A 20,090-nucleotide genomic window follows, 5' to 3' on the forward strand; every position below is an offset into this window, starting at 1 on the left:
AGGACCTTGAAATGCTTCTTACGAAGCCACTCCTTTGTTGCCCGGGCGGTGTGTTTGGGATCATTGTAATGCTGAAAGACCCAGCCACGTTTCATCTTCAATGCCCTTGCTGATGGAAGGAGGTTTTCACTCAAAATCGCACGATACATGGCCCCATTCATTCTTTCCTTTACACGGATCAGGCGTCCTGGTCCCTTTGCAGAAAAACAGCCCCAAAGCATGATGTTTCCACCCCCATGCTTCACAGTAGGTATGGTGTTCTTTGGATGCAACTCAACATTCTTTGTCCTCCAAACACGACGAGTTGAGTTTTTACCAAAAAGTTCTATTTTGGTTTCATCTGACCATATGACATTCTCCCAATCTTCTTCTGGATCATCCAAATGCTCTCTAGCAAACTTCAGACGGGCCTGGACATGTACTGGCTTAAGCAGGGGGACACGTCTGGCACTGCAGGATTTGAGTCCCTGGCGGCGTAGTGTGTTACTGATGGTAGGCTTTGTTACTTTGGTCCCAGCTCTCTGCAGGTCATTCACTAGGTCCCCCCGTGTGGTTCTGGGATTTTTGCTCACCGTTCTTGTGATCATTTTGACCCCACGGGGTGAGATCTTGCATGGAGCCCCAGAGGGAGATTATCAGTGGTCTTGTATGTCTTCCATTTCCTAATAATTGCTCCCACAGTTGATGTCTTCAAACCAAGCTGCTTACCTATTGCAGATTCAGTCTTCCCAGCCTGGTGCAGGTCTACAATTTTGTTTCTGGTGTCCTTTGACAGCTCTTTGGTCTTGGCCATAGTGGAGTTTGGAGTGTGACTGTTTGAGGTTGTGGACAGGTGTCTTTTATACTGATAACAAGTTCAAACAGGTGCCATTAATACAGATAACGAGTGGAGGACAGAAGTGCCTCTTAAAGAAGAAGTTACAGGTCTGTGAGCGCCAGAAATATTGCTTGTTTGTAGGTGACCAAATACTTATTTTCCACCATAATTTGCAAATAAATTCATTAGAAATCCTACAGTGTGATTTTCTGGATTTTTTTTCTCATTTTGTCTGTCATAGTTGAAGTGTACCTATGAGGAAATAGGTACAACAAAAACAATTTTTACAGGCCTCTCATCTTTTTAAGTGGTAGAACTTGCACAATTGGTGGTTGACTAAATACTTTTTTGCCCCACTGTATATATTGGTTCCGGACTTCCCTGAAAAGTTGCATATCGCGGGGGCTATTTGATGCAAATGCAGAATGCCACAGGATGTTTTTGTGCTCGTCGAGGGCAGTCAAGTCTGGGGTGAACCAGGGGCTATATCTGTTCTTAGTTCTACATTTTTTGAATGGGGCGCCTGCTCGCTGAAGTGTTTTAGGGAGCGTTTGATAGTGATGATAGGTGGTCGTTTGACCACGGACCCATTACGCACGCAGGCAATGAGGCAGTGATCGCTGAGATCCTGGTTGAAGACAGGATGACATCTAAAAGGGTGCCCATGGTTACGGATTTAGGGTTGTACCTGGTAGGTTCCTTGATAATTTGTGTGAGATTGAGGGCATCTAGCTTAGATTGTAGGACGGCCGAGGTGTTAAGCATGTCCCAGTTTAGGTCACCTAACAGTACGAAGATATATGGGGGTCGATCAATTCACATATGGTGTCCAGGGCACAGCTGGGAGTTGAAGGGGATCTATAACAAGCGGCAATGGTGAGAGACTTGTTTCTGGAAAGGTGGATTTTTAAAAGTAGATGCTGAAATTGTTTTTGCACAGACCTGGATAGTATGACAGAACTCTGCAGGCTATCTCTGCAGTAGATTGCAACTCCGCCCCCTTTGGCAGTTCTATTTTGTCGGAAAATGTTATAGTTAGGGATGGAAATTTCAGGATTTTTGGTGGCCTTCCTAAGCCAGGATTTAGACACGGCTAGGACATCCGGGTTGGCGGAGTGTGCTAAAGTAGTGAATAAAACAAACTTAGGGAGGAGGCTTCTAATGTTAACTTGCATGAAACCAATGCTTTTAGGGTACAGAAGTCAACAAATGAGAGCGCCTGGGGAATGGGAATGATGCTGGGGGCTGCAGGGGTTAACCTCTATATCACCAGAGGAACAGAGGAGGAGTAGGATAAGACTACGCTAAAATAACTGATTCGCCAGTGCGTTTGGAACAGAGAGTAAAAGGAGCAGATTTCTGGGCGCGGAAGAATAGATTCAAGGCATAACGTACAGACAACGGTATGGTAGGATGTGAGTATAGTGGAGGAATCCTAGGCATTGAGTGATGATGAGAGGTTTTTTCTCTAGAGGCACCATTTAAGCCAGGTGAGGTCACCGCATGTGTGGGGGTTGGAACAAAAGGACTAGCTAAGGCATATTGAGCAGGGCTGGAGGCTCTACAGTGAAATAAGACAAAAATCACTAACCAAAACAGCAATAGACAAGGCATATTGACATTAGGGAGAAGCATGTGTAGCCGAGTGATCATAGGGTCTAGTGAGTAGCTAGGCGAGCTGGAGGCACGGCGATTCAGACAGCTAGCAGGCTAGCTGGGCCTCGGGGGGGACATCGCAACGGGAGAGCCTGTTGAAACCCCCTCGGATGGTTACGTTGGCAAACCAGTTGTGAAGGATCGTCGAGACTCAGCAAAGGGTCCAGCCCAGTTGGCAAAAGAGGTATTGAAGCCAAGGACTTGTCTGATGGATCTTTTCGGCTAGCCGGGAGATGGGCCTAGCTCGAAGCTAGCTGGTGTTTGCTTCGGGACAGAAACCCCCTCGGACGGTTACGTCGGCAGACTAGTCGTGATCGATCGGCAGGGCTCCATGTTGGTAGCAAAGGTTCCAGGCCAATTGGCAAAAGAGGTAATTGAAGCCCAGGAATTGTCTGATGGATCTCTGTCTGATGGGCCTAGCTCGAAGCTAGCTCCAGGCTTACTGGTGCTTGCTTCGGGACAGAGACGTTAGCCAGGAGTATCCACTCGGATAGCAGCTAGCTAGCTGCGATGATCCGGAGTAAAGGTTCAGAGCTTGCAGTAGGAATCTGGAGATGTGGTAGAGAAAAAGCAGTCCGATACGCTCTGGGTTGATATCGCGCTGTGCAGACTGGCAGGAATTGACCGGGCTGAGGCTGGCAGATGTCCGAGTTAACGGTGATGACTGCTAGCAGTGGCTAACTGGCTAGTAGCTAGTTAGCTGGCTAGCCTCTGAAGGGGGTTCCAGTTCTAAAGTATAAAAAATAGCAGATCCATACCACATTGGGGGAGGTGGGTTGCAGGAGAGTATGTTCAGGACGGGACAAGACAAACATAACAGACAACCGACTGCTACGCCATCTTGGATTGCTTAACTTCAGCTGAACGTATTCTAAACCATATGGTATAACAACAGCATTACCTACTATCACCACTACTACTTATTTTTCATGTTTAAACAATTTAACCAAAACACGTGATTATTGCCTGAGACAGTCATTTGGGAGGGAGGCAATTATCACTTGAAGTTGAAGCTTTCCTGAAATGGGTGAACAAGTGTGATTTTTCCTAAACCAACCTCCCTCTCTGAACACTGGTCCATTATTGAGCCGTACACTAAAGTGTTACTAATTACTGTGTCCAACAATCAGTCCTATTGAATGCTTCCCCCAATTTACCTTCCCTGGACCTTTGTTCACTTTATGGCTATTGCTGCAATCATACACTTCCCAAACCCTTTCTTGGGAGTTTTGTAACATTCATAAAAAATGTATTTTCCCCTCGTACATTTCAACAGGTATTTTATAGTTCAAATCAACAGATTATATAGTTCAAATCAACAGAGGCTCTTGGTTCTCACCACCTTCCATAGACTTACACAGGAATTATGATGACTTCCGGAAGACATCCTCCAACCTATCAGAGCTCTTGCAGTATGAACTAACATTTTGTCCATATAATAAAAGGATCAGAGAATGAATCTAGTACTGAAAGCATAAGCTACAGCTAGTAGCTAGCACTGCAGTACATAAAGTGTGGTGAGTAGACAATAGTTGAACAGTTTTGAGAAGCAGCAGAGCGAGAGCTAGCTATATATATATATAATATATATATATGCTAATGCAACTAATTTAGCCTACTCCACAACCTGACTCGAGCAGAGATTAATGCTGTTTATGTTAGCTAGCTGGCTAAGGCTATCCAACACGGCAACTCTTTCAAGTCAAAGTAAGCTTTCGGTTTTATACATTTATTGGCACCGGGCCCGCCAGTGTAACTGCTAAACTGCTTGCTGTACACTGTACTTCGTGATTGTACACATGGATTGGATTGTGGGTTTACTAGTTTGTTGACTATAACGTTAACATGGTATGAAGGTTTGGCTTGTAGAGGTTTTTGCGACTGGTCACAGACCGCTGTTGTCTTGTGCACTGAAGTCTACAAGCGAAGGGAAAAGGTGAGAGGAGAACGTGTAGGTGCGAGAAGGAATTATACGACTAGCAAAGTGATTATGCTGTATGTGTCTGCTATGAAAGTGAACTGTGTGTGCGGGTGATCAGGGGTTTATTCATTCCACCAATTCTGTTGCAAAACATTTCTTAAATGGAAGCAAACAGAATGAAACTGGGAGAGATGTACCTGAATTTGTCCAATAGAAACTCCAATTTTAGTTGCAACTGTGGACTAATGATTAGACCCTAGATCGGCTAGATTCAGGCAAGAGTGTGCAAGGCGATATTGAATGTCTGTCTCACCTTGATTACTCCAATTTGTCTCTCGACCTGTGCACCTACATTTTTAACTTTAATTTGTAGGTTAGGTTGTAGCAACCTCGTGATGGGTATTATATAGAGCAAATTTGAGTACCATGTAGTAACCTAAACCTATTGATGTTACATTTAGCTAAGTGAACTGAATATGAATGACAGTCATCTAATATGCTGCAATAGAAATAAGGCCATGCGCCGCAGTTGTAGTCCAATAGGCCAGAAATGAGTCTTGAATAAGTAGCTACAGTGTGTGTATAGGTGGAAGTTTGTGATTATGTCAGTGTGTGTGATTATGGGTAGAGGAGTGTGTGAATGTTTGTTTGGTAAGGTTTCTGTTTGAGCATGTAAGGTTTATGTCATTGGTGGTGTCCGTGTTCTCTTCTCTGTGGTGGGTGGTCTGTGCATTTGCATCAGTAAAGAGGTCCGTCTTCAGTCTTATTTGTCCCTCATTGCTGCCCTAAATTAGGCTGATGAGAGGCCCTCCTATCAGGTGACATATTAATTGGGTCATACTGCATCCCATACGAAATCCAAACAATGGCCTCCCAACACTAAACCTTTCTCTTCGGGCTGGTTGCTCTCCTCCTCTCTCTCTTCCACCAATTAGACTCAAAATTAATCTGTTTCCTGTCCCCCCACCCCCATCCCAAGATTCAGGGCACCACCAGTCAGTCACCGACCTCCTAAGCTCATTTTATGTAAGCCAATACAGGCATGTGGATGAGTTAGGAGCTGGATAATGCTTTTTAATTAAGGTGTGGCAGTGGGCTAGGGTAGTGGTAGCCAGAGATAAGGAGAAATTACAACCAATCAGCTGTGAATTTCGTAAGCTAAATAAATGATTTATTGTACAAAATAAGACAGAAAATAAAACAAAATAACAATGGAACAGTTATTCATATGCAAAACCATTACACTACAACATTGGGTTGAATTTTATCTACATAACGTGAACAAATGAAAGAGAAATAAAAGTGGGCAAAAACATTAGAAGCGGAGAACCTGTCCAAAACATTATAAAATGTTAACATTTGGGGATTTATTTACATAGATTTTTTCCTCTCATATTTAAATATATGAAAACACTTTATCATACAGAGCCTTCAGAAAGTATTCACACCCCTTGACTTTTTCCACATTTTGTTACAGCCTGAATTTAAAATGGATCAAATTGAGTGTCATTGGCCTACACGCAATACCCATTTTTTTTGTAGAAATTAATTAAAAATGAAAAGCTGAAATGTCTTCAGTCAATAAGTATTCAACCCCTTTCATGGTATGCCTAAATAAGTTCAGGAGTAAAAAAGTCACAAGTTGCATGGGTTTTACATGATTTTTGAACGACCATCTAATTTCTGTACCCCACATACAATTATCTGTGAAGTACCTCAGTCGAACAGTAAATATCAAACACAGATTCAACCATGAAGACCAGGGAGGTTTTCCAATGCCTTGCAAAGAAGGACACCTATTGGTAGATGGGTAAACATTTTAAAAGGCAGACATTAAATGTCCATTTCAGCATGGTGAAGTTATTAATTACACTGGGTGGTGTATCAATATACCCAGTCATTACAAAGATGCAGGCATCCTTTCTAACTCAGTTGCCGGAGAGGAAGGAAACCGCTCAGGGATTTCACCATGATCAACAACTGTAGTTACTCCACAACACTAACCTAAAGGACAGAGTGAAAAGAAGGGAAGCCTGTACAGATTTTTTTTGAAACAATCCAAAACATGCATCCTGTTTGCAATAAGGCACTAAAGTAAAACTGCAGAAAATATGGCAAAGAAATTAACTTTATGTCCTGAATAAAGTGTTATGTTTGCTGAAAACAAAACACGACATTTTCAAGCATTGGCGGTGGCTGCATCATGTTATGGGTATGCTTGTAATCGGCAAAGACTAGGGAGTTTTTTTCCCCAATAGACACTGGGAGACAAATTCACCTTTCAGCAGGACAATAACTTTAAACACAAGGCCAAATATACACTGGAGTTGCTTACCAAGACAACATTGAATGTTCCTGAGTGGCTTAGTTAGTTTTGACTTAAATCAGCTTGAAAATCTATGGCAAGACTTGAAAATGGCTGTCAAGCAATAATCAACAAACTTGACAGAGCTTGAAGAATTTAAAAACAGAATGTGCAAATATTGTGCAATCCAGGTGTGCGAAGCGCTCACTCACAGCTGTAATCGCTGCCAAAGGTGATTCTAACATGTATTGACTCAGGGGTGTGAAATACTATGTAAATTAGATATTTCTGCTTTTCACTTTCAATAACTGTGCAAACATGTCTAAAAACCTGTTTTCACTTTGTCATTAAGGTGTATTGTGTGTAGATAGGTGAGGAAAAATAGATTTGATATATTTTGAATTCAGGTTCTAACAATGAAATGTGGTATAAGTCAAGCGGTGTGAATACTTTCTGAAGGCACTGTACATCCCAGTATACATACACAAAGTCAAGATGCAACTTTATCCACTGCATTAACCAGAGTTAACCAATGGTCCTGGGCACAGATATTTATTATTCATTTGTCAGCACAAATTACCTTTAGTTATTTGCTTCAGTCACTCTTTTGAACTCCACTGTAAATTTCTCAATCTGGATCTGAGATCAAGGTGACCCTGTGGCTTTAGTCTATGTTTTGGGGTTTACTATTCTGGTTACATGTTTGTACATATTAACTCATAACAAAACCTAACTGTCAAATTTTTTAAGCAAGGTTTCACAATGCTAAAGTGAGGTAGACATACTTTGAAATTCATTGATTTGATCTGAATAAATATACACTTGACCAGTTGAATTGTTTCCAACCACTGCCCATACCACATTTTTTTCTCCCTTTGAAATTGTTTAGCATATTCCTGCAGTTACAAAAGTTACAGCACACAACATGTCATCCTCTACTTTGGCTAACGATCCCTGGATACCTTTTCCCATTCTAATATGGGCACTCTCACTCAAAACACACAAAAGGCAAAACTTGTCTGTGTTATTAGACAGTCAACACAAAAAGTAGCTCAAATTCAAAAGGACAAAAGTCTGTCAAAGTTGATAACAAATTGATTGAAGTTGATGGAGGGGCATTTCCAGTTTAAAGCGTTCTATGTTCATCAGTCCAGACACTTGTTACACACATGACTTATCACCCCGGGAGGGCGATGAGGCCTTTTGGCCGCTGGTCAGTCCAGGTTTCTGGGTGTAGGAAGAGCGTGAGAATATGGACAGGCCTCCGCTTCAGACAAAAAGGAAGTCAGGAAAGCGTGATGGTAACAAAAGAAGTGAGAGGCTGACTAGTTTATCCACACGGTGTATTGCCAGAAGCTTGGACAGTTCTTTTTTCAATTGTAAACGCTCGTGCTTGATTAGGTAAAATACAAACACAAACAACAACATGACTCCTCACGCTATGAACGTCCCATAGTGCAAAATTTATTGTTGGTAAGGTAGTGCCCAGAAAGGATTTTTTGTATCCCTTTTAATTATATACATATATTATTTATGTCAGAAGGCTCTTCCTTTTCCCAACAGCGTAGTGCTTTCGTTTACAACAAAGGGATATATTCACATCCAGGAAACAAGACAGACTTCAAGCTTCTTATCTACAGTCTTTCAAGCACGTCCAATATTTACTGCATATTACAGGTGGGGATGGGGGCTCTGGGATATTCAATCAAAATATGTTCTCTAAACTAGAAATGGCATTTCAGCTGTATTATCTGTATCAGTGTTTTCCTTATCCTTAGGATGCTCAACCTAGCTCTTCTTCCCTTAGTAGCACAAAGGCCTATATCAATCAAGCAGTTTAGTTTCTTTCCAACACAAGGTTGTCTTCTTTGCTACAACCATCATAGCATTCCCACCATAGCAACTTGGCAGAATACATTTGGTCCTCTACTCATTGGGTTTGTTTCTGTAAATTAATGTGAGAGGATAGTAGTGGGAATGGTAATTGCACAGTGTGCAGAGTGAAAATGACAAAAGTATATAAGTAGGCTATATTCATGTGGACCACATTTGTCAAGGTACTTGTGGGGTTCCCTTTCACTCGGAATTTACTCCATACAAAATAATCTGACAATTACAGTAGTGTAAACTGGCACCCTTGCATGATTCCCATATTGTTGATTTTAAAATGCTCTTGGATTTAGTCTATTACATATAAAAGATGATCTATTCAAAAATCTAACAAGCCAAAACCTGCATTTTTTTTGTGTGTTCTTAATCTAGACCACACACAGTTTTAAGAGTTACTTTGACATGTCTTAGTTCATCTAAACTTTGTGCACAGGTTGATATTGGAGGTCATCTAAACTGTTATGTGAGCTTCTGCAGTAAAACATAGGGAGAAAGTGTATAACAAACCCTTTCCTGTTCACTTTAAGGTAGTGAAAACTATTTTCTTATGTTAATGTTTTACAAGATTACAGGTAAAACAAGATCAAAGTAACTGTGAAAGGGTTCTTGGGTTCTCAAGAATGTCACACTGGGGTGGTAGTTACATCTACAGTCCAGTCCCTCTGTGCCAGAGTTTGCTTTTGGATCTCAACACTAAAACACTAAATCTCTAGAACATTACTATTTTCTTAAACAACATTTTGGATCATTTCATGAACTTTTAGTCTAAAAGTAGACAAGGGATTTGTTTGTTGTAATGATGCTAAAAGTGAAAGTTGTGGGAAAATGATAATATACTGTAACTGCTTAGTAATGTCTCCCTCCATCAGCCTGGATCCACTATCCAGGACATCTCAATAAAGACACCATCTTTTCAAAGAAAAAACTAACAAAAACAGTTGTCTTATTTACCATCAATTTCTTAAGCTGCTCCACAGATAGACCCCCTTCATATATATATATATTTCTACCACTCAGCCTCACTCCTATCTTCATTTCATATTACCGTTTTACATGTTTGACTAAAATGAATAACTAAGAGAATGGAGGTCCAGTGGGATGTTTTGTGGCGGAGTGAGAGTCTGGGGAGAGGGGAGTGAGAGTCTAGGGAGAGAGGGGAGGGGAGTGAGAGTCTGGGGAGAGAGAGTCTGGGGAGAGAGGGGAGAGGAGTGAAAGTCTGGGGAGTGAGAGTCTGGGGAGAGAGGGGAGGGGAGTGAGAGGGGAGGGGAGTGAGAGGGGAGGGGAGGGGAGGGGAGTGAGAGGGGAGGGGAGTGAGAGGGGAGTGAGAGTCTGGGGGGAGTGGGGAGAGGGGAGTGAGAGTCTGGAGAGAGGGGAGTGAGAGTCTGGGGAGAGGGGAGTGAGAGCCTGGGGAGAGGGGAGTGAGAGCCTGGGGAGTGAGAGTCTGGAGAGAGGGCAGAGGAGTGAGAGTCTGGAGAGAGGGTAGTGAGAGGGGAGGGGAGTGAGAGTCTGGGGAGAGGGGAGTGAGAGTCTGCTGCCAGAGGAGGTCTCAGTCAGGGTTCTGGGTGGAAATAATGCAGAGTTGGGTGTGCATGAGTATGCATGACTTCCGTTGGGCCTAAGAGCAGCCACACCTGTCTACCACCATACCAGGGATCTTGCCGTGGATGATCTGCTGCTTGTCATTGAAATAGAGCATGTTGATGGGTGACATCTTGGTGGGGGTGCAGCAGGGCCCTGCTGAGCCTCTGGGGTTGGCGTGTTGTACCAGGTGGGTGTGTGGGTACTTCTGCATGAACATGTATTCACACTGGCCCGAGCAGTAGTTGGCCTTATAGCGCTTAGGAGCAATGATCCAGTCCCAGCCGAAGGCCTCAAAGTCCACCGTCAGCGGGTAGCGGCAGCAGCGGGACTCGGTGGAGTGCTCGTCACAGTCCAGTCCCAGGTTACGTCGGGAACGTTTGGTCGTCTCGAGAACCTTAACCTCCAGGAACGGCTGCTGGAGTCAGGGGAGGGGGGAGAGGGGGGAACAGGAGTAGAATGGAGGTGATTAAAAGAGAAATCAAAACAGTGAGGCGAGTAACGCTTCTAAAAAAAATATTGGGATACTGGGACCAATTAACATCACTGGAAAAAAAAGAAAAAATATGCACTCTAAATACCCCTTACTAACTTTGGTTTCAAAGAGAGTACTGAGAGGAAGATGTGAGTAGTATCGGTTGATGCAAAGCTGACCTTTTAACATCAATGGAAATGCCAACATTCTATATGGTTAGCTTGAACTATGACCTCTGAGGTGATCCGCAAGTTACCATAACCTTGACCCTTTGGCACTGCAAGAGCAGTGAATATTTTACTCCAGCATTGTAACGTGTACGCTGGGAGCCGGGAAGCAAGTTCAGGGAGTGACTTTAATAATAAATAAAACAAGGAACAAAACAAGAAACACGCGTACAGACATGAAACAGAAACAATAAATCCTAGAGAAAGAACCAAAAGGGAGTGACATATGTAGGGAAGGTTTACCATCAATTTCTTAAGCTGCTCCACAGATACACCCCCTTCATAATCGTCTATATACACACACACATATATTTCTACCACTCAGCCTCACTCCTATCTTCATTTCATATTACCGTTTTACATGTTTGACTAAAATGAATAACTAAGAGAATGGAGGTCCAGTGGGATGTTTTGTGGTGGAGTGAGAGGGGAGTGGAGTGAGAGTCTGTAGAGAGGGGAGGGGAGTGAGAGTCTGGGGAGAGGGGAGGGGAGTGAGAGTCTGGGGAGAGGGGAGTGAGAGGGGAGGGGAGTGAGAGTCTGTAGAGAGGGGAGGGGAGTGAGAGTCTGGGGAGAGGGGAGGGGAGTGAGAGTCTGGGGAGAGGGGATAGAGGGGAGGGGAGTGAGGGTCTGGGGAGAGGGGAGAGGGGAGGGGAGTGAGTCTGGGGAGAGGGAAGAGAGGGGAGGGGAATGAGAGGAGAGGGGAGTGAGAGGAGAGGGGAGAGGGGAGTGAGAGTCTGCTGCCAGAGGAGGTCTCAGTCAGGGTTCTGGGTGGAAATAATGCAGAGTTGGGTGTGCATGAGAATGCATGACTTCCGTTGGGCCTAAGAGCAGCCACACCTGTCTACCACCATACCAGGGATCTTGCCGTGGATGATCATCTTCCTCTATTCAGCCAGGTGATTGAGTCCAGGTGAGTCTGATGAGGCGCTGATGCACATAACGATGGTGACAGGTGCGTAATAATGAGCAGACTGATGACCTTGAGCATCGGGAGGGGAAGTATATGTGACAGTACCCCATCCCTGACGCATGGCTCCAGCTGCAGGACGCCGACCAGAGAGATGATCCCGGGGACCTGGCGAGGTGACCTGGCGAGGTGACCTGGCGAGGCCGGCCGAGGCGCGGGGACCTGGCGAGCCAACAGAGTCTTGGGATGCCTGTCGTGCCAGCCAAGGCATGGGAGCCTGACCAGCTAGCTGAGGCGTCCTCAGTAAACACGGCAACAGACACTTGACAGGGCAACCGAGTCTTGTAAATCTGATGAACTAGCTGAGGCATGGAAGCCAGCTGAGGCATCCCTGGTTGCGGCACCCGGACCCAACGTCACCTACAGTCACAGAAAAAAAAACTCCCTGATGCTCCCCTTTGGTGAGGCATTATTCTGTAATGTGTACGCTGGGAGCCGGGAAGCAAGTTCAGGGAGTGACTTTAATAATAAATAAAACAAGAAACACGAGTAGCGTACAGACATGAAACAACGGAACAGAAACAAAAACACCTTGGGAAAGAACCAAAGGGAGTGACATATATAAGGAAGGTAATCAAGCAGGTGATTGAGTCCAGGTGAGTCTGATGAGGCGCTGATGGTGACTCGCGGGCGTAATAATGAGCAGCCTGACGACCTCGAGAGTTGGAGAGGGAGTATACGTGACAAGCATGTTTATTTTACAAAATCCTCATCTCTCCACAGAAAACCCAGCTGGACTTGAGCACAGTTTTTTGTGACGCTTTCAACAGAAGAAATAAGCTTATAGGCCAGAAGGGTCAACCCACGTCAGTTTAGGGCTTTCTTTAGGGGGCAAAGGATCGGGGGGTTAACCTTGTCCTTAGATTTGTGTTTTGTTTTATTTTTGTACACGGGCCTCTGTATCTCTGATCTTTTCTTTCTTCTCCTGAAGGAAAACAGAGCTTGCTGCTGTGCAAGGATTCATTGGCCGACAGGCCAGAGTCAACCCCTGGGCCGTGCTGTGAAGAACTGACCCAAGTGAAATGACCAGTGGGATACCATTTCGTAATGCTTAATGGGAACAATCATGTGGCCTATATAGTGCTGTCATACACATGACACTTCATATGCATTCATGACAGTGTTATGTTCCACAGCAAGGAAACCAAAAATTGTCGCTCAAACTGAAGGGGGAACTAACAAAGAGTCACTGACAACAACCAAAATGAAATAGGTGGGGTTTTAGAAAGGTTTCTGAAAGGTTTCTGAAAGTTGACTAGCAACAACAACTGGGATCTAAGACACCCACCATGAGTGTCTTTCAGAAACCTTTCTAAAACCCCACCTATTTCATTTTGGTTGTTGTCAGTGACTCTTTGTTAGTTCCCCCTTTGCCCAAGAAGATGCAAACTAAATAAAAACCCACACCAAACTTAAAGACAGGAAGCAAACCAAAAGGTGGAGCAAAACGAAACAGGGAAGATCAGATAAATAATCCTTTATCTAGAAATCAACTAGGGAGAGCCAACTAAAAGCGTTAACCCTCCGCATCTCTCAAGCCAACTGGAGCCATGGGCCAGCCACTCTTAAATATCACCTGGGACAGCACAGGTGAAACAGCTTCCGAATAACAAGGTTCCGAATAACAAGGTGATACCCACGCGCACCCCACGTGCTAATGTCCAACGTCGAAATATAAATGAAAAAACGAAAGCCTGTTTATTTTTTGTTGAACAATTAAATACAAGACAAAACAGCCACTTATTTTATATATACATTTTATTTTTACAATCTTACTGCCTAAAACTCTAAAGTTGAGAAACATAGGTAAAATCACATACATTTCTATAACTCTCATCCCCTTGGAGCAAGCCCAACCAAAATGGCAAAGCGTGTAGTCAAAATAAATTATGAGCCAGGGCTATACATTGGCTGAATATAAAACGTAATGACTGCCCACCCTCGAAAGACTATCAGCAATGAAGTTGTCCTTACCACAGACATGTCTGATTTCAAGGGGAAACTCCTGCAATATCCATAGTAACTTTCCCCTCTTGATTTTTCTCAGTGGATTGGCCTCAGGAAAATGATTGGCAGCACACATGATGGTTAAGAGAAACTGGTTACCACTCTTGGCTTTGGGCGAAGGACCAACGTAGACCACCAGAACCCTGCGGAAAGGATTGTCAAAAGCAGGAATAGGCTGCAAAGGTGCAACCAGTGCAGTTTGGTTCAGTTTACACATCCGCTGGTAAACGTGACAGGACTTACAGTAAGACACAACATCATGTTTTAGACCAGGCCAGAAGAAGTTACGCAAGATACAGTCTTTTTGACCCCAAGATGACCTGCCATACTACTATTGTGAGTCAACCTCAGTATCTCTTGTCGAAGCATAACTGGAACGACAATTTGAGGTACACTGGGCCAATCGTCTTGCCCAGAAGTGGTGCGAGAACACCATTTCCTCATTAGAACACCATCTCTGTCAAAGTAACCCCCACAAACTTAATCAAACTCCTCCTCTGGATGTATCTCAGCAAAAAGAGAGGAGAGGGAAACTGCGTTTCTCTGTTCAGCAATCAGATGCTTCCTAGACGTAAGTGTCAACTGTACAAACTCACTCACCTTTGGGGTTTTCAAAGGAGAGGTCAACTCAGGAGTTTTACCGAAATCAGGATCACACATAAATGTCTCAGAGAGATCAACCATGGTGGGATCGTTGACAACCTCCTCAATGCTAAACTTGCTCCCAGCAACTTTCTTAGACATAACGAGTGTAACGGCACACGCTGGGAACATGCTAGGGTACTTTCCTGATAACCCATTAGGTTCCTCTACTCTGTGTTCCTTACAAATGACAGGTTTTGGCACAACCTCAAAATGAATGAGACCCCTTCACCGGTAGGCTAGACCTCACTCCAACGGAACCAGAAATAAGATCAGACTTGAGTTCCACATTATACAAAGGACCTTCCATGCAACCAATCTCCGCGCCTTGTCCTAACACACTGTAACCAGTTGCTGAAGTATCAGACAAAGGCAAAACACCCTCCAAAATGAAGGACTGGGCTGTCACAGTATCTTCACTGGCTGCTTAACAGCATTGCCACTCGACAGAGACAGGAACACATCTGAAACAAAGGGTTTCACATCGGATCCAAAATCTTGTTAAGGAGATACACCAGTCCCAACCAGAGACTTAATGGGTTGGAGTGGGGCAGCCCTTCATTTTGGAGGGTGTTTTGTCCTTGTCTGATACTTCAGCAACTGGTTACAGTGTGTTAGGACAAATCGTGGAGATTGGTTGCATGGAAGGTCCTTTGTATAATGTGGAACTCAAATCTCATCTTATTTCTGGTTCCGTTGGAGTCAGCAAGTCACCGGGGTCTGACAACTTGGATGGAAAATTACTGAGGATAATAGCGGACGATATTGCAACTCCTACTTGCCATATCTTCAATTTAAGCCTACTAGAATGTGTGTGCCCTCAGGCCTGGAAGGAAGCAAAAGCTACCTAAGAATAGTAAAGCCCCTTGGCAGCAGCTAATGGAGATCCATAATAAATACAAAAAAAAATGTATTTTTCTCACTCATTTAGGACAATGTGTCCTTTCTCACCGAAATAATGACAAACTGGCGGATATACGAAAAACCAGTTTTCTGCCGATCATCGTGCACTGTAAAAAAGGATTGATACCTCGCGGTAGGTGACTCTTCTGGATTTTGCGTAGGTATAACTACTGGGTGCTTTGTTTATCAAGGTAGTTTTATGTGCCAACACAACTCATCTGCAAGGACTGCAGCTTTCTCAAGAGCGAGATCCTTGTGCTCAAATGTAGGTAGCAACCCTTTTGTGAAGGCAATTCTTGAACTGCTCGAGAAGTATGAGTGTCTTTAAATCATCAAGGTTTTAACAGTATCAAAATCTGAACTTGGTCAAGAGAAAGTGGCGTACACTTTCTTTTCCAACAAGAACACGTTGGAGGAGCAGTGACTAAATGTCTCGCGGACATTTTAGGGAAGTGGCAATCCGTAAAATAAAATATAAGTAAAATATACGTCCACCTCCTTTTCATTGAAAGGCGGTACATGTCGGCTGTTCCGACCAAGATCAAACTCTACCGAGGGTGCAGGATGGCCTGCCTGGATTCTAAATGCTTCCAGATCTATCTCTTAGTCGAATGGCATGCTCACATTCCTGTTCCCTTTCCTTGTGCTGAAACTCATATTTCTGTTGCTTCAATCTCTTCACAGTCGCTTTCATTTTCCTTATGCTCAAGCTCACAAGCCCCCATTTTGCTTTTAGTTCTACCTCTTGCAGGTGACATCTATGGGGTGTACTCTACCATCTTTAGGACATATTTCATCATCCCCCCTCTCCGGACAGATTTCCTCCTCCACCAAAGATTACAGCTTTTGAATCAGCATGTGCAACTTTTATGTCATAATGCTTTGCAATGACGAGCTGATTCGCCTTCGTACATTTATCTAGCATCTCCCATGTAGAGTTTTCCACAAACACTTCCAACTTAAAGTCCATGGCTATTTTTTTATAATCTTGTGTGTTTATGCAACTTTCAGCATGATCATTACACGGGTGCGGCAGGGTAGCCTAGTGGTTAGAGCGTTGGGCAAATAACCGGAAGGTTGCAAGTTCAAATCCCCGAGCTGACAAGGTACAAATCTGTCGTTCTGCCCCTGAACAGGCAGTTAACCCACTAGGCCGTCATTGAAAATAAGAATTTGTTCTTAACTGACTTAACTGACTAGTTAAATAAATAAAAAGGTGCAGCTTGAGCTGTGGACACTAAAATGTGCAGTTTTGTCACACAACACAATGCCACAGATAAGTTTTGAAGGAGCATGCAATTGGCATGCTGAATGCAGGAATGTCCACCAGAGCTGTTGCCAGAGAATTTAATGTTAATTTCTCTACCATAAGCCGCCTCCAACGTCGTTTTAGAGAATTTGGCAGTACGTCCAACCAGCGTCACAACTGCAGACCATGTGTATGGCGTCATGTGGGCGAGCGGGTTGCTGATGTCAACGTTGTGAACAGAGGTGGGGTTATGGTATGAGCAGGCATAAGCTAACCAACTCAATTGCATTTTGTCGATGGCAATTTGAACACACTAAAGTACCGTGACGAGATCCTGAGGCCCATTGTGAGCCCCATTTCAAGGTTTCTGTGACCAACAGATGCGTATCTGTATTCCCAGTCATGTGAAATCCATAGATTAGTGGCTAATGAATTTATTTAAATTGACTGATTTCATATGAACTATAACTCAGTAAAATCAATGAAATTGTTGCGTTTATATTTTTGTTCTGTGCATTCGGAAAGTATTCAGACCCCTTGACTTTTTCCACATTTTGTTACGTTACAGCCTTATTCTAAAATAGATTCAATAAATAAAAATCCTGAGCAACCTACACACAATACCCCATAATGACAAAGTGAAAACAGGTTTAGAAATGTTAATTTATTACAAATAAAAAAAATGTAATACCTTAGTTACATAAGTATTCAGACCCTTTGCTGTAAGACTCAAAATTGATCTCAGGTGCATCCTGTTTCCATTGATTATCCTTGAGATGTTTATACAACTTGGAGTCCACCTGTGGTAAATTCAATTGATTGGGACATGATTTAGAAAGGCACTTTTCTAAACTCAGCAAAAAATGTCCTCTCACTATCAACTGCTTTTATTTTCAGCAAACTTAACATGTGTAAATATTTGTATGAACATAAGATTCAACAACTGAGACAAACTGAACAAGTTCCACAGACATGTGGCTAACATACATTTAATAATGTGTCCCTGAACAAAGGGGGGGTGGGGGTCAAAATCAAAAGTCAGTATCTGGTGTGGCCACCATCTGCATTAAGTACTGCAGTGCATCTCCTCCTCATGGACTGCACCAGATTTGCCAGTTATTGCTGTGAGAGGTTACCCCACTCTTCCACCAAGGCACCTGCAAGTTCCCAGACATTTCTAGGGGGAATGGCCCTAGCCCTCACCTTCCGATCCAATAGGTCCCAGACGTGCTCAATGGGATTGAGATCCGGGCTCTTCGCTGGCAGAGCACTGACATTCCGGTCCTGCAGGAAATCACGCACAGAACGAGCAGTATGGCTGGTGGCATTGTCATGCTGGAGGGTCATGTCAGGATGAGCCTGCAGGAAGGGTACCACATGAGGGTGGAGGATGTCTTCCCTGTAATGCACAGCGTTGAGATTGCCTGCAATGACAACAAGCTCAGTCAGATGATGCTGTGACACACCGCCCCAGACCATGATGGACCCTCCACCTCCAAATCGATCCCGCTCCAGAGTACAGGCCTCGGTGTAACGCTCATTCCTTCGACAATAAACGCGAATCCAACCATCACCCCTGGTGAGACAAAACCACGACTTGTCAGTGAAGAGCACTTTTTGCCAGTCCTGTCTGGTCCGGCGACAGTGGGTTTGTGCCCATAGGCAACGTTGTTGCTGGTGATGTCTGGTGAGGACCTGCCTTACAACAGGCCTACAAGCACTCAGTCCAGCCTCTCTCAGCCTATAGCGGACAGTCTGAGCACTGATGGAGGGATTGTGCGTTGCTGGTGTAACTCGGGCAGTTGTTGCCATCCTGTACCTGTCCCGCATGTGTGATGTTTGGATGTACCAATCCTGTGCAGGTGTTGTTACACGTGGTCTGCCACTGCGAGGATGATCAGTGTCCGTCCTGTCTCCCTGTAGCACTGTCTTAGGCGTCTCACAGTACGGACATTGCAATTTATTGCCCTGGCCACATCTGCAGTCCTCATGCCTCCTTGCAGCATGCCTAAGGCACGTTCACGAAGATGAGCAGGGACCCTGGGCATATTTATTTTGGTGTTTTTCAGAGTCAGTGGAAAGGCCTCTTTCGTGTCCTAACTGTCATAACTGTGACCTTAATTGCCTACCGTCTGTAAGCTGTTATTGTCTTAATGACCGTTCCACAGGTGCATGTTCATTAATTGTTAATGGTTCATTGAACAAGCATGGGAAACACTCCATGAATATCCTTGAGTGGCCAAGTCAGAGACCGGACTTGAACCTGATCGAACATCTCTGGAGAGACCTGAAAATACCTGACAGCGCTTGAGAGGATCTGCAGAGAAGAATGGGAGAAACTCCCCACATACAGGTGTGCCAAGATTGTAGTGTTGTACCCAAGAAGACTATGCTGTATTTGCTGCCAAAGGTGCTTCAAAAATGTACTGAGTATAGGGTCTGAATACTTATGTAAATGTATTTCATTTTTTTATTTGTAATAAATTAGCACACATTTCTAAACCTATTTTTGCTTTGTCATTATGGGGTATAATTTAATACATTTTAGAATAAGGCTGTAATGTAACAACTGCAAGCCAGGCCTAATCGCCCACCATCAGGGCCCGACCTCACTAATGCTCCTGTGGCTCAATGGAAGCAAGTCCCCGCAGCAATGTTCTAACATCTAGTGGAAAGCCTTCCCAGAAGAGTGAAACCTGTTATAGCAGCAAACTGTACGGACAGTTTATGAATAGTAAAGCTGACTTCAGATGCATAATGCACATCAGATAATGAAAAATGTTTTGCATTGATAAAAGGATTGGGTATTATAGAGAGCAATCGTAATGGTTTTTGTAGGCACTATGCCATGGTTCGTTGAACAAAGCCTATGGGGAAATTCATGTCATTTTTGTAGGGTTATTTGATAAACGCTGAAAATAAGGTCCGTGGTAAACATGGGCTTTTTTATATGTTTTGTTCAACAGCTAATGTCACTTTTTGTGAATTTTGAAGCTTTTATGTAATAAAATAAACATGCACATAAAGGCTTCATAATGCATAAAAGGTCATGTTAACTGAGTGATATCTCATAGAACAAAATGTATAAGATTTCATAAGCCTGTTATTCGCAGACCTTTTCGGCAATTATTCCAAAACCCTATTCTTTCCCCATTAATTTTCCCAATATGAATGGCTTAACGAACCAGAGAAAAATTGTTTTTTTAGGACTACAAGGTGGCGAGTTCTATAAAGACAGTTTGCAGGCTGGATTTTGCATCATTCAAGTAAACTGTTACTTTAAATTGTCATGTAAAATAACTTGTTTGCTGGCATTGGCTTGAGTTGCCCTTAACGATGCTAATGCTAAGCTATATTTGAGTAGACAATACCAAGTCTTGGATACTTTTTTATCCAAGAAAAGAGGTGAATTTGTTGTTTGTTTTAATGGTCAGAAACAACCATTGGATGGGT

At 43.5% G+C, this 20,090-nt stretch overlaps 1 protein-coding gene across 1 annotated transcript in view; it reads right to left on the reverse strand.

Moving 5' to 3' along the window:
* Positions 1–10,204: 10,204 nt before the first annotated feature.
* LOC139414382 (growth/differentiation factor 11-like) overlaps positions 10,205–20,090 on the reverse strand; it is a 35,835-nt gene continuing 25,949 nt past the window's right edge. The window contains exon 3 of the mRNA XM_071162294.1: positions 10,205–10,585. Coding sequence (XP_071018395.1) covers positions 10,205–10,585 — 381 coding nt within the window. The remainder of the gene's footprint in view (positions 10,586–20,090) is intronic.

Source organism: Oncorhynchus clarkii, chromosome 7 (assembly GCF_045791955.1).
Source record: "Oncorhynchus clarkii lewisi isolate Uvic-CL-2024 chromosome 7, UVic_Ocla_1.0, whole genome shotgun sequence".
NCBI classification, from domain to species: domain Eukaryota; kingdom Metazoa; phylum Chordata; class Actinopteri; order Salmoniformes; family Salmonidae; genus Oncorhynchus; species Oncorhynchus clarkii.